The sequence below is a fragment of the Malus domestica genome, chromosome 01 (genome assembly GCF_042453785.1).
Source record: "Malus domestica chromosome 01, GDT2T_hap1".
Classification (NCBI taxonomy): Eukaryota; Viridiplantae; Streptophyta; class Magnoliopsida; order Rosales; family Rosaceae; genus Malus; species Malus domestica.
Window position 1 is genome coordinate 8,625,662 of NC_091661.1, and position 14,372 is coordinate 8,640,033.

Consider the following 14,372-nt stretch of genomic DNA (forward strand, 5'->3'; position numbering starts at 1 on the left):
ATCGAAGTTAAAATAACCGTTAAATCGTGATTTTTCGTTTTATAACCGTCGAAAAGTTTTGTTCGATTACTTAATCTTTGAATGTTTGTTTTTTGCAATTTTTGGTGTATGCAATCTTGAAGTATATACAAACATGTTTGACGGTTGGATCATTGAAACTAGTTTGGTAAAATGCGTATCCCATCAAAACAATAGATTCACTAACACTTAAGCGTTTATTCATACTTTCATTAAGTATAACATAGGATTTTGTAGTATCCGCTAGCGCAAATATTTTAAATTGAAGATCGAATTCATTCATTGTATTCATATAGGATCAAGGAGTGTAGCTGTAAAAATCATAAATATCAGAGTTAAAATAACTGTTAAATCGTGATTTTTCATTTTATAACCGTCGAAAAGTTTTGTTCGGTTACTTGATATCTGAATGTTTGTTTTTTGCGACTTTTTAATGATGCGATCTCGAAGCATATACAAACAAGTTTGTGGTTGGATCGTTGAAATTAGTTTCGTATAATTCGTATCCCATCAAGTTCAATGATATATATATATTTATTAAGTAGATTTAAATCTATTTATTTTGTATGTATAATTATTATAGTTTCTCAGGGTATAAAATTTAATTTAAAATTATATATATATATATATATATAATTATTATAGTTAATATTTTGGGGGTATAATTATTATAATTATTATAGTTAATTTAATATAATTATATATATAATTATAGTATTTTTTAGGGTTATAAAATTATTAAATTAATATTCTGCTTATCGTGTATCGTGTTACCTACGTATATACCCAAACTAACTCATTATCTTAACAGGTGCTTATCAGGTTACCCGATAACGACCCGATTCATTATCATGTCGATCCAAAAACCTGTTAATTTCGTATCGTGTCGTGTCGTGTCGTGTCGAGTTATCGAATCGTGTTAAGAATTGCCAGCCTACTAGTGCGTCAGGAAAGTGGCATTTATGTAAATGACAGACAAGAATAGGGCTAGTATCGTAAACGCATTTACAGCATGTCTGATTTGTCTGCCGTGTTGTCTTGGTACTCTTAAAGGTTTGATACACATCAGAAACACGCACACTCCGCTCTCCTCTGCTTTCCCTCTCACCAAAGCTCTCAACTTTTCTTGGTTTTCTAGTATATTTTTAATTATTTTCCGTTGTATTATTTTACATATCTTGAAAATTATAAAGGTGGAAAAGTTTTTGTGAGGATCTGAGACGAGTCTTTATCTCATGGAGGATCGTAAGGAGGTGTTTCTCTTCTTCTCTTTTTCTCTATTCGTTGTTTGGTTTCTGGGAAAATTATAAACTGTGGGAAGAAGTAAAGGATTGTTCGGGTGTGTGCATATTTAGGTTCGTTTTTCTTGCAGGAGGAGAAACTGAGAAAAACCCAAGTGGCCAATTTTCTTGACTTGTGTAAATAGCTCTGCTGTGGATTCAGAAACATAGTATGTTCTGTTTTCCTGCGTTTTCTGGGTAGCCAAACAGAGCATAAACGTTTTTTGGGCTTTGATTTTTTGTTGCCAAGGAATTGGGGGTTGTTTTGAAATTTGTTTAATTGGTTGATTAGCTTGAAATTGCTGAGAAAATTAATGAGATCTATGAATATGGTTTTAGTTAATTAATTAAGTAGTTATCGGACCATTTTCCTTGTGCTTAATTCTGGTAAAAATAACTTGGGAGTTGAATTGGTTTTTGAGGTTTCATGCTTAGAAACAGTCAAATTTATCACATTAACCAAAATCTTATAAAGTCCGCCATCCGTTGGCTTGGTCTTCCACAACTCTTTCTCGTTATTCACTTCAATAAATGGCTAAATTTTCACCTGGGTGTGATTGAATCTTTATATCATGTTTCCCTCAACCCACACAGCCTTTAATTTATGGCTCTTCAAGCCACTTTTGGTCTTACCTACGAGTGGGCGATGAGCATTACCACCGCCACATTAGTTATCGTTTGATGAGTTTGATCCAATCCATTTGCTACTCAAATCTCAAAATTTAAGCTCCTCGAACGTGAATCGATTAACTAGTTTGTTTGTTTATTGAATGCAGAAAAATGCACCATGGTTATCAGTGCCACAATTCGGGGACTGGGATCAGAAGGGGCAAGTGCCAGACTATTCTCTTGATTTCTCAAAAATAAGGGAAGTGAGGAAGCAAAACAAGAGAGATGTTTCGAGAGCCAGTCTTGGAAATGAAGAAGAGCTCATTGCCTCAAACACTGCTAAAGTGGGTGCTGTTCACAATGAACCCCATTACCATCAGACCCCCCACTCTCCAACTGTATGCTTCCTTTCCCTTTCCCCTTCTTCAATTTTATTTTATTTATTTTTGTATGGTATTTAAACATGCATTTTTTCTTTTTCTTTTCTTTTTTTTTGTCAAACGATAGATTTTATTAGCTTAGATGTTAAATTAGCCACCAATGGGTTCAAACCAACGCCATCATACAAGCCTCAACTCTTTTCAACTACTGCATATATGTTAGGAATATATTCCATTCTGAGAGAGTTGAAAAAGCACTATCTCGTTAAAAGGTTCTATACATTCACCATTTCTCAAGACATTTTTTTAGACAAAGATCTCGTTTTTTCCTCTTTTTGGATGGTAAATATTTCTCAAAACATGGATTGTGAATCAAACGCATGTTTGAATTGAAATTAATACTGATGCAAGTTCTTTCCTTCTGAATCAGACAAATTCATATTTAAAAGAGGTTGACAATAAGTTTTTTCAAAATTGACTATACGTGGTAAATGGCCACTTGCATTAACCATGCAATTATTGAATATACAAATAGCAGGAGGAGGAGTTGGTGTCGTTACGAATTATGAGCAGTATAAAGTTATGATAGAGGCATGCATATGCTATTTCTGCATACTGAAAGGATGTGTGGGGATTGGGGAGTGGACTACCCTTTTATTAAACCAGTTGAGTCGGCAATGTAGGTGAGTCGGTAGCAACTGTCTAATATAGTATTGACTTTTCATTTACAACTTTTCTTCAATAGTGTACATAGTAACGACTGGCACGAGAAATGAATGATTAAGATTGATTCATCTGAAGAATTTTTGGTTTTGTAGTTATTATATTTAAAGAAGAAAATCACCAGATTTGGTTAAGGAGGAGAAATTTTTCAATTTGACCGGTACACGGGGTGGTACACCACGTATCACTATACAAATTGTGGGATATGTGTGCTAAAAAGTTAATAACTTAAAAAATAAAATTTCCCACCATTTCTATTAAAACACATGGTGTACCACTTGTATTCTCGTCACCACTAAAAACTTCTCGTCAAGGAGGTTCATTCTGTTTATTTTGAAAGTGATCATAATCATTAACACTAGAAGAAGCGATGATTAGCGCAAATGGCGCCTTTGTGGTAATCATTTTTTATTCTGTAGTTGATGATTTCATGACCACTTTTAGAATTAATGTTTCAAACTTCATCCCAATTTTCATACTTTTAAAATGATTGTTTTCCCATGAGGATTACTTAGAATGGATATTATTTTTTATTTTTCTTGGGGGTTTAATACAGGGTAGAAAACTAAATCATCTAAGGTCAGGATTAGAGACCATGTACACCTACTAACCAAAAAAAAATGAAAAATACAAAAACTTATTTTGTGTTTGACGGTCGCACTGTCACATGATCTTTGACAGGTCACAAGAGTAAAGCTTTTATTTCATTTGGTTTTTATTATAAGCAGGGGGCATGATTTGAACTCTAAATGCAGTGGGTTGAAGAGGAAAGTTCTAACCACCCCAGCAATCCACAAATCATTTTTAATATACATAAAATTGCTGGGATAACCCCATTAATATAGATAATATAGAATGTTGTTAGTAAATGTATTAAGGTTACACACATTCGATCATAAAAGTGGTTGCACATGCATGAGATGCTCTACCTCTAACATATTAAAATAACAGCTCATTGTTCTGTGTGTTGGAAAAAGAATTGAATGAGTGATCCAAGGGGAGATATTTACACTCAAGTCCAAGTGGTGCACATGCACCAGCTGTTTTAGGCCATATGAATTATTGTAGCACGAATATCGTACCTGATCATATCTAAACAAAGAAAATATGTGTTACTTAGTACTACGGTTTAGTGGTGTTCCTCTTCACTTGTAAGTGAGAGGTCTCAGGTTTGATTCTCGCTATAGGCGAATTTGAATCATATTATTGCTAGCCTATTGTGAGGTTAAGCTCATCCCCTCTCCCTTTTAATGCAGATAATATTGTTTGTTAAAAAAATAAAAATAAAGAAAAGGTAGAGTAATCAAATTAGTGTGTAAATAATTATTGTGGATCCAACTTTTATAAGTCGGGCCCTAGTAAGTACTAAAGTAGTGATGGTGAAAGGAAGGGATTTGACTCAGCTACTTGATGATCAAGTGCCCTTTTCACTTATGATGTTTGGATTTGAAACTTTCTTTTTAGAGGGATATATCATAGATGGGAACGGGATTACAAATTTTGGTCCTGGTTATTGTTCACAAATTCAGTCTTTCATTTGGTTTTGTTCCGTTGTCGTGTTTTTATATTTGTTTTCTTCTCTGAACAGGCTCGACGGAGTATTTTCAGCTACTTCAACTGTTGTGTGAAGGCCTGATAATGTCTGTGCCCGGGGGATCACCTCTACTGCTGCTCCTAAGCCTTGTTATGTCTTTCATTGGTTTGTACTTGATAAGTAGTATTCGGTTCTTTTTCTTACCCTCACTTACACGCTTCATTTGACGAAATACGACGATAACGACGATGCTTATGATGTATTATCGGATTCGGTGATTGGTATTTATCTGATATTGCTTTGCTCATGTTTCCGCTCGCGGCATCTATTATAATGTCGTAATGCTGCCTTGTCCTCTAAAGCAAACCTGGCGCTTCTGATGCAAGATTTCTTTCTTTGCTGCTTTTACTGCTCTACTAATCTTCTGTTAAATTTTAGGGTTTAGAGAATCTTGAAAACGACTTAACATTAACAGAGTATCACGACTTGCATTTTTCGTGTTTATGTCTAATGTAATAATTTGATAGTGGAAGAAGGCCAGCTTTACAAAGGGGGTCCTAAAGGTAAAACCATCATCAGTTTTAACATTACAAATTACAATCACACGATTTATATATTGTGAATTGGGGAGGGAATGAAAAATAAGCCAAAGTTTTCATGCAAATACCTTCTTTTTCGAATCCTTTTTTATTTTACTTTTTTGTTTGTAATAAAAAAATTAAATTGTTGGGATAAATTTTCTAACGTTGTGGTCTATGTTATATAGGGAGACAGAGGGTGAGGCAATATAGAGAGAGAATGGATACATTGTAGAATGTTTGGGGATTGTTGTGATTTTCCTTTATGTCAGTGCCTTTAGTTATAGTAAATCAAGATAATAGGAATAACTTGTCGTCCAAATAAGTACAATACTATAGGAAAAGAATCACTAGAATAATGGATTATAGAAACCAAATTTATTTAGGGTAAACACATTCACAATTACATAATATTTATAACACTCACTCTCTTAAGTGTGTAAATACTCAAGTAGATGCAATATCAGGTTCGACAAAGTTGAGAAAGTCCACTCGTCAACACTAATCTAGGAACGCACTAGTCTCAAACATAGACCTTGGATATGGAAATAAGTCTCACAAAACTCAACTATGGTAAAACCCAATATGGGACAAAAACCAATACCCTAAGGAAAACGGTGAGTTGGATGCAAAGCCAATTTAAACACCAATGGGACGTACACAAGAGTATGACCAGCCATGATGGGTGCCTCGTTAAAACCTAGTCATGTAGCAAAAACCCAAAGGGAAACATGCTCCTAAGCGTAGGAAAAAAGAGTACATTAAGATCAAATGAGTATACTTCGAGATACTTCCCTTGAGTTTGACACAATTCCAAAGAGAACTAACAATGTTACAACACAGAAAGTTTACACATACCAATTCCTTGTACAAGCTTCTGAAAAGTAAACTTTGGCAATGACTTAGTGAAAAGGACGGCCACTTGAGAACGGATTTGATTGACTTCAATGTTCTAATGTTCTTGTTGCTGATGAGAGAAAAAGAACTTCATCACAATATACTTGGTGTTGTCTCCTTTGATGTATCCCTTCTTAAGATGTTTGATACATGCTGCGTTATCTTCATAAATCGTTGTAAGGATGTCAACGACGGAAGAGAATTTGCAGGTGCTTTGAATATGTCCCACAATTACTCTCAACCAAAAGCACTTCTGAGTGGCATCATGTAGGGAGAGTATTTCAGAATGGCTTGAAGAAGTCGCAATTATGGTCTGTTTGGTTGATCTCTGAGATATTGCAGTGTCTTCAACGGTAAAGATGTAATGCGTTTGAGGACGTACCTTGTGCAGATCAGACATATACCATGTGTTAGCATAACCAACAAGGTAAGAATTAACCCAAGAATCGAGGGGGTGGCGACTCTACTCGAGGATTTATACGGATAGAACAAACTCAAATATGTAGTACCTTCGAGGTAATGGAAAACATCTTTAACACTTGTCCATTGTCTGCGTGTCAGTTCATTATTGTATCTCACTTAAAGATTCACAGTGAAGGATATGTTTGGTCTAGTAAGTATAATAATATGCCAATTGTACTAAGGTAAGGAACTTCTGGTTTCAAGACCTCTTCCTCATCACCTTTAGGACAGGAAGAATCTCGTTTTGCATCTAGTGTTCGAACAACCATATGAGTACTCGAAGATTTTGCTTTAACCTCATCAAAATGATGCAACACCTTCAGGTATAGTTCGACTGATGAACAAGAATACTGTAACGACCCAAAATTCTTAATTGGAAGCTAAATTCGGTGATAGGCCAAAAAAAATTAGAATCATGGTTAATCTTTACGCTATTAACCGTAATAAATTTCTTTCCTTAAAAGAAATCCAGCACAAGAATAAATTTGGGTTATTTTATGGCTGCATTTAACCGTCTTGTTAGACTGCTTACGTACCCTACGCAGGGATCAAGTCATTCGTAGTTCACCAACACAATGTTAATCCATTTTCTAAATTATTCAAGTGACTACCAATCACAAATCTAGGTTCAAACAAAGGAATCACACCAAATGCATATCATACATGGATTCAGAATATCGAAATTAGCCTAAAAAGACAGCATCAGCCCTTTGGCCAAGGGCTGCCGCACGTGGTGGTTTTTGGCAACCGAAAACCCACTTTTTCGATTAACTCCAAATTCCACCAAAATTTACAGGAAGATAGAGCTCAACAAGAGGAACAAGTTTTATACCTTCCACGAAGACCAAAAGTGGACGGAAGATGGTCAATTTGTTGATAAGGCCAATGGGTGCCCAAAGTTTCCCGGCATCAATTTATCGGCTACAGTGATCCGACGGGGGCAAAGTTGGTCTGGATTTACTCCTGGGATGATGGGCTACAAGACCCAAGTGGTGGAGTTAGCCATTGCTTGGCAGATTCACCAGAAAAAGGAAAAGGGTGGCCGGAGCACCATTGTGTTTCATTGGGTTTTGTGGCCTCACACCTCCACATACGGTGATTAATCAAGGTGGTTCTTGGTTGGGTTTTGTAGAGGGAAGTGAGAGCTTCAAGATGGTGGTCGTGGTGTCGAAAAATCCATCGGAGTTGGCCATAATCGACGTCAGAAAATAAGATGTTGTGGGAGTCAACTAGGTCGCGAATTGGGTTGGGGTTTCTGGGCCTTTTGGGTTAGTTTCCTGAAACTTCCTAATTTGGCTGACTAATTATAGAGACTTACTACTAATAGTAAGTCCAAGTGTCTAAAAGGTCTTACTACTTCCGAGGCTCATAACTTCTTCATTCTAACTCGGAATTAAGATCCGTTTGCACCTACGCGCTCATAAGGTCGTCCTCTATTCAAATATATATCAAGAATTACAATAAAATATATGAGGATAAAATACATCCTCGTATAATTACACTAACCAAATAGGGCATTTTCATCATTCCCCACTTAATGAAAAATTATACGACATAATTAATTCTTAATCCGAAAGCGGGATTTCACATTTTCCCCATTCGAATTTCATAACCATAAATCGATCTATTTCTGATTTCATCCACCTAAACAATAAATGAATCCACATAATTTCTAAATATTCAGAGTATTACAAATACCTTTTGAACGATGCTCAATCTCCAGGCCAAGACAATATCGAGTTTTCTCTAGATTTGTCATCTCCAATTCCAACTTCAAGTGCGTGGTGATTCTCTCGAGCTCTTCTAGAGTCTCAATGAGGTTCATGTCATCAACATAAATTGCAACAACCGCAAATCTGATATGTGACTTTTTAATGAACACACAATGGCATAGGTTGTTGTTCATATATCTCTGACTAGTCAAATACTCACTCAAATGGTTATACCACATCAATTCGCATTGCTTCAATCCATAGAGTGAACTCCTCGAAAGGGTGTTCCATGGTCTGAAACTATTTGATCCAGTGAATGGAAGTTCTTCTGAAATTTTCATGTTGATTTTCATATTAAGATCTCATCAAGATATGCAGTTACCACGTTCATTAGTTGCATGTCCAGTTTTTCGAAAACTACCATACTGACAAGATAGTGAAACACTATCACATCCATGACTGGCTAATAAGCTTGGTTATAGTCAATTCCAGAACGTTGAGAAAATCCTTGAGCAACAAGGTGAGCCTTGTATCACACGATGTGATTCTTCTCATTACGCTTTCTTATGCAAACTCACTTGTAGCCTTCACATGTGGAAGTGTAGGAACTACAAGTCCAAACACCTTGCATTTTGCAAGTGAATCAAGTTTGACCTGGATTGATTGTTTCTAGTTTGACCAATCGGTTCGACGTAGACATTGATCAACGAAACAGGGTTTTATGTCATCACACTGCATGCTTTCAATAACTACTGCATATTTTATCGCATCGTTGATTATCATTTCATTCCATACCTATATATCATCCAAGCTAGCATAAAGAACCAATATCTCTCGATTGTTTAGAGGTGGATTCATTTTTTCTAGGACATTTTCGTCATCTAGGATGAGTAGGCGATGGTCAAATTCACGCCATTTTCACTAGCATGTGTCGAGGATTTCCTCTTTTGAGGTTATGAATCCTTTAAACCAACTGGTCTACCACATTCTGGGTGGGAGCACTTGATTGGCTAGCCTCCAAGGTGTTAGGCACGTCCGCGAGGTGGGGCAATCCACTTAAAGAATTCATGGCATCCTTCTAGAATATGAGTTCGACGTTCGTACGCTACGTCAATCTTTGTTGGCATATTTGTAGCTTGTATATGTGATCTCGTCACTTTCGCTAGATCGATAAAAGATCTAGCAAGCGTTGAAGATCTAGGATTCTTTGCACTTTAGTTTTAGATTGTGCAGTACGAGGATCCAAATGAGACTTAGTGGGAGTCATCTATGATAATTCACGTCGTTATTCCAAAACAGTGAAGTTCTTATCTCTCCTTAACAACAGGAAGACTGCCTTATAAAAGTGACAATTCGCGTAACGAGTGTCAAAGAGATTGCATGTTAAAGGTTCTAAGTAATGAACTATTGAATGAGAATCATATCTGACATAGATTCACATCTTCTCTAAGGATCCATGTTGGTACGTAAAAGCGGCACATGAACAACACAACCAAAGACGTACATATGTGAGATGTCGATCTCGTATCTAGTGACCAACTGAAGCGTAAAATAACGTTGAGTCGTGACGGGCCTTAGAGGGACAAGCATTGTTGTATGAAGTATTGCATGGCCTCATGAAGAAATCAAAAGTTTGGTGCACATGACCAAAGTCCGAGCGATTAATAGAAGGTGTTTAATGAACACTTCTGTTTGGCCATTTTGGGTATGAACATGGGGTATATGATGTTCAACTTCAATCCCAATGGACATGCAATAGTCAACGAAGGTTTTCTATGTGGATTCTCTAGCATTATCCAGTCGAATCCACTTAATCAGATAATCAAGGTGGTGAGCCCTTAGCTTAAAATTTTGAGCTAGGAGTTTAAAGAATGCAGAATTTTTGTGGACAAGAGACATGTGTGACCAACTTGTAAAATCATCAACCAATACCATAAAATATCTAAGTAGCCGGCATGGAGGTTGAATCAGTCCACAAATGTCCCTTTGATCCTTTGAAGAAAGGTTGGAGGATCCGTGAGGATCTTGTTTTGGGATGGTTTATAATTAACTTACCCAATGAACAAGTTTGACATAAGAAATCTTGAGGGATGTAGCCTAATTTTCTGGTTAGGGGATGCCCATGTGTGACTTTGAGAATACAGCGCATTAAACTATGTCCATGATGTCTCAATCATGTAAAAAAATTGGCACAAATCAAAATTTAAAGTTCATTATGATTCTAAATTTAGGATACTAAATTACTAACTTTATACTAGCAAGCTATTTAAATTACATGGAACCAAAACTCAAAACCAACAAAATAAATTACAAATTTATTTTCAATTGACTTGCAATTTAGTAGTTCAAACTTCAAATTTCTAGTTGTTGATGAAGATTGGCCATATGGGCCCGTTCTCCTTATTGATAGTTAGCCCCTTGTAGAAGATTGACCTCTTCCCCTTGATATAGTAGTTATAGATCTGGTTGTATTACAACAAAGGTGTTAAACTCAGAAGTCTACAAGCAGGAGACTTAGTCTTGAGAGAAGTCTTCCAAAACACCAAAGTCACAGGAAAATGAAAACTCGGGGCAAACTGGGAAAGCCCGTGCAAGGTTGCAAGAGTAGGGGGCAACATAACTTACCACTTAAGATCATATGGATGGAACCCCAATCACCAAAACGTGAAACATTACCAAACTCAGAAAGTACTATCCATAAGTGCGTCACATGAACAACACGCGATTTGATTCCTTCCCAGGATATGTAGGCAGTCCTCTCTAGAACCAATGGCAACACCACCGTTTGTGGGAAGACAAGTCCATGGAGAACTTATCTCTTTACACCCCTTCATAGGCTTATCGTCAAAAGTAATCTCTGGTGTAATTTTTTACATCACATCATCTTTTCTTTAGAACTACACCAGTGATTCGATTCTCCATCTCTAAGATATGCAGGCAATCCTTCTTGGATTCAATCACACCCCATTGTCAATCAATTTTGGTCATGAATATCAAGTATCTATTTGTCTAAAATACATGTTCTTTCTTTATTTTTCAATGATGCAGGGAATGCCCTACTCGTTCAAAAATAGGGTTCAACTTTGAAAAACTTGACATGAACACAAGTCTAAAAAGTTCAAAGTTACATTGTTAGATGAACCTTCTTTAACCTCATCCGTTTAGAACGGTTAACAGCTTGGGAGACTTGAAGTGTAAAAGCACGGTAATGATTGGCGGGCTATGGGCACATGACGCCTTGACCTAGAAGTCAAATGCACCATTCGGCCTTCGAAAAGTTTAAACAACGATTGGTGTACTTTTTCTTGATACTATGTGTTTCGATGGTCATGAATTTCGTAGTGATTTTAGCACTGACATCCCAACGGGCGTGCCAAAATGTTAACCATAAGAACTACCAAGACTACATGGCGTGCAAGCCAAGTAACTAATGAGCTTACTACTTCATTCGGTTGAATGCGGGGCATGCCAACTTGATGATCGAGCTCAATTAGTGAGTAAATGAATGTGGTGGTGGTGGTGACGAACGCGATATTGACTTCTGTGTATTATGATTATGGTTGAGGAAGGAACTCACCTCGGCCTCTGGGTTCTAAAGCATGAAGACAAGGCTGCTAGTTTCTTCGAAGTTCATGAATTGTCGGCGTCAGGTTCGCCTCCCTAATTATATTTATGCAAATATAAGTACGCCGAACCGGTACCTAACTGTACGGACACAAATACTCAAAAGAGTTAAGCATCTTGATTGTAAATGTGGTTCGGTCGTCTGAATGTCAAACTCTGAAATGTACTTGCAAATATTCAATCATAAAACAAACTTGACTTTCGATGTGCCGAGCGAGGCAACCTAGTAACACCTCACTTCACGGAGAAGGCTAATGAAGTGACCTCTTCTAATAAGGACTCAAAGACTCCTTACTGGCCGAGACTTGGATAAATAACCAGCTGAACTTGAAGCAGTGTTGTTAAGACTAATTGAAGGTGCTCATCTGTCGCCTGATTCTACGGCTCCAGTGCTATTAAGACTAACTTAAGGTGTTGTCGGTTATCAACCACAGTGCTGTTAAGACTAACTAAAAGTGTGCTCGATGAGGTTAAGACGGTTAGTGTTTTCTCAAGAATGAGAGATTTCGCGTAAAGCGAAGGTTTGCACAGGGCAGATTTGTTTGTGTGTTTGGAGATGCTTTGAACGTTGGACATCCTCTCTTATTGATAGTAGTAACTTTCCTGGTATTGAGGTAGAATCCTACCATGACTAAATTTCATCGGCATCTTTCTCCTTATCAGAACTGGACTGCGAACATTCCTACCAACCCTAGGATTCTGAATCTGTCCGTCTTTCAATATTCAATCCATTTCCTTATCCTAACCAAATTCCTCAAGAATTCAAAGGATATTCTCACTACCTTGCTTTTCGAGGTCTCCTAGTAGAATCAAACCTTAAGTCTCCAAAACCATCTCGAAAATCCAAGTATCCTTTATTAACTTGAACTCGGCCGGAGCATTATGGACTAGGCTGAGATATCTCATCATGGGCCGATCAAATAGCTTACTCGGCCTAAATCCATTAATTTGGGCCTAAACAATTTGGTAAACTTGTAAAAACAATTTGGTAAACTTGTAAAATCAATTTTTTTTTTTTTTAACAATTGGGGTAAAAGAAAGCTAAAAAGCCAAAGCAGTAAAACCCAGCTTGGGAAAACTAGCTTTTTGTCACAATACACAAGTGAAAAGTGCCATTAGATGATTTCTTCAAAATGGCAACCTTACCCTCCTTTTCTCCTTCATCCCAGTTCTAGACTCCACCTTCTTTTCTCTAGTCTGAGTGATTGCTCTCCAACACCATGCTACCCAGATTCGCTACCCCATCCTTTCCATCTCTTCCTGTTACCCAAATTCGCCACCCTATCTCTCTCCTAGTCCCCACCAAATATAAGATCCTAACCCATTCCCTTCTAGGTGATAACCCAAATCCCACCCACCCATCCACCACCCCACCTCCTAAAATATGCAACACTCTGGAAGAGGGAGCAGATACAACGGCTATGAGAGGGACTGGCAACTGCAATCTCTCTTCTGATCTCGTCAATGACATATATGAGAGGGATTGGATCGCTGGTTGATACGACGACTACGAGATTGAGGGCTGGGCAAAATGAGCTGATATAAAGGGCAATACAGGCAGGGACTGAGGCGTGGTTATGAGGATTGCAGATTCTCGACAACATATTCGTATGCAGGGGAAGTGCAATCAGCAAAGCCACGATGTCGAAGTGCAGACTTGCATGATGGCAGTTGCTTTGTTGGCTAGATAAAGAAGATGGAGGAGATGAAAATGAAGAAGATGAAGAAAGACAAAAAATGAAAAAAAAAAAATGAAGATGGAGAAAATAAGGGAGATGACACTTCTAGAGAGAGATTATTAATAAAATATAAATAATAAATAAAAATTATTATTATATTTCATCTAACACTATACCCTTTTTAGTCTTTTAAGGGGGCGTTTGTTTGCCCTCACTAACTGTCACTAGACTAGACTGGACTAACTATTAGTCCAGTCTGGTGTTTGTTATCATCCAGGACTAGTGTTAATGAGACTAGCCCGGACTTGCCTACACTAAAGGCTTCACTAAAGGTTCCTAGCGAGAGTCCCCCGAAACCATGGGACTAGCTAAGAACTCTCCCTGCTCTCTGTTTCACTCCCTCTTTCTTCTCTCCTCGCCCTGAACTTAAACCCAGAATCAGGCAAATTCGCTACTCCCTGCGCGCATCTCGTGTTTATCACCGATCTCGCAGTCGAGAGGCAATACTTCTCCTCTGTTCAGATCCTCGGCTTGCTCGACCTCTGCTCGACCGCGCCTCATCCGCCACAACACTGTCACCAAATTTCATGACGCCCACCAAAACCCAGACACTGATCAGCCAAAACCCAGAAAACAAAAATCAATTACAAAACCCATATTCTATTTTTCAAAAATGCTCAAGTTGTGAAAATGGTGGAGTTTGACGATAATAGTGAAAAGGAATGGTGTTTAATGGTCTGCAATTTCAACATCCAAAAATGGCTTTTTTTATAATAGTGAAAATGAATGGATTTTGACGATGAAGGGGAAAGTACAGAGAGTTAGAGGGAGTTGGAAAAGCAGGAGAAAAAGATGGAGAGCTTTCGGGGGTATGAG

General features: G+C 37.5%; 1 protein-coding gene across 1 annotated transcript; it reads left to right on the forward strand.

Annotated features, from left to right (window-relative positions):
- The first annotated feature begins 1,050 nt into the window (after positions 1 to 1,050).
- On the forward strand, positions 1,051 to 4,851 carry LOC103454794 (uncharacterized). Its single transcript, XM_008394392.4, has 3 exons — positions 1,051 to 1,271; positions 2,075 to 2,305; positions 4,599 to 4,851. The coding sequence occupies exons 1-3, from the start codon at positions 1,254 to 1,256 to the stop codon at positions 4,644 to 4,646; spliced, it is 297 nt and encodes a 98-aa protein (XP_008392614.1). The 5' UTR covers positions 1,051 to 1,253; the 3' UTR covers positions 4,647 to 4,851.
- Positions 4,852 to 14,372: the final 9,521 nt, after the last annotated feature.

Excerpts from the sequence above, each read along its gene's own strand:
- LOC103454794 (XM_008394392.4), top strand. Across the intron at positions 2,306-4,598 it reads AGACCCCCCACTCTCCAACT|GCTCGACGGAGTATTTTCAG; the intron begins GTATGCTTCCTT and ends TTCTCTGAACAG.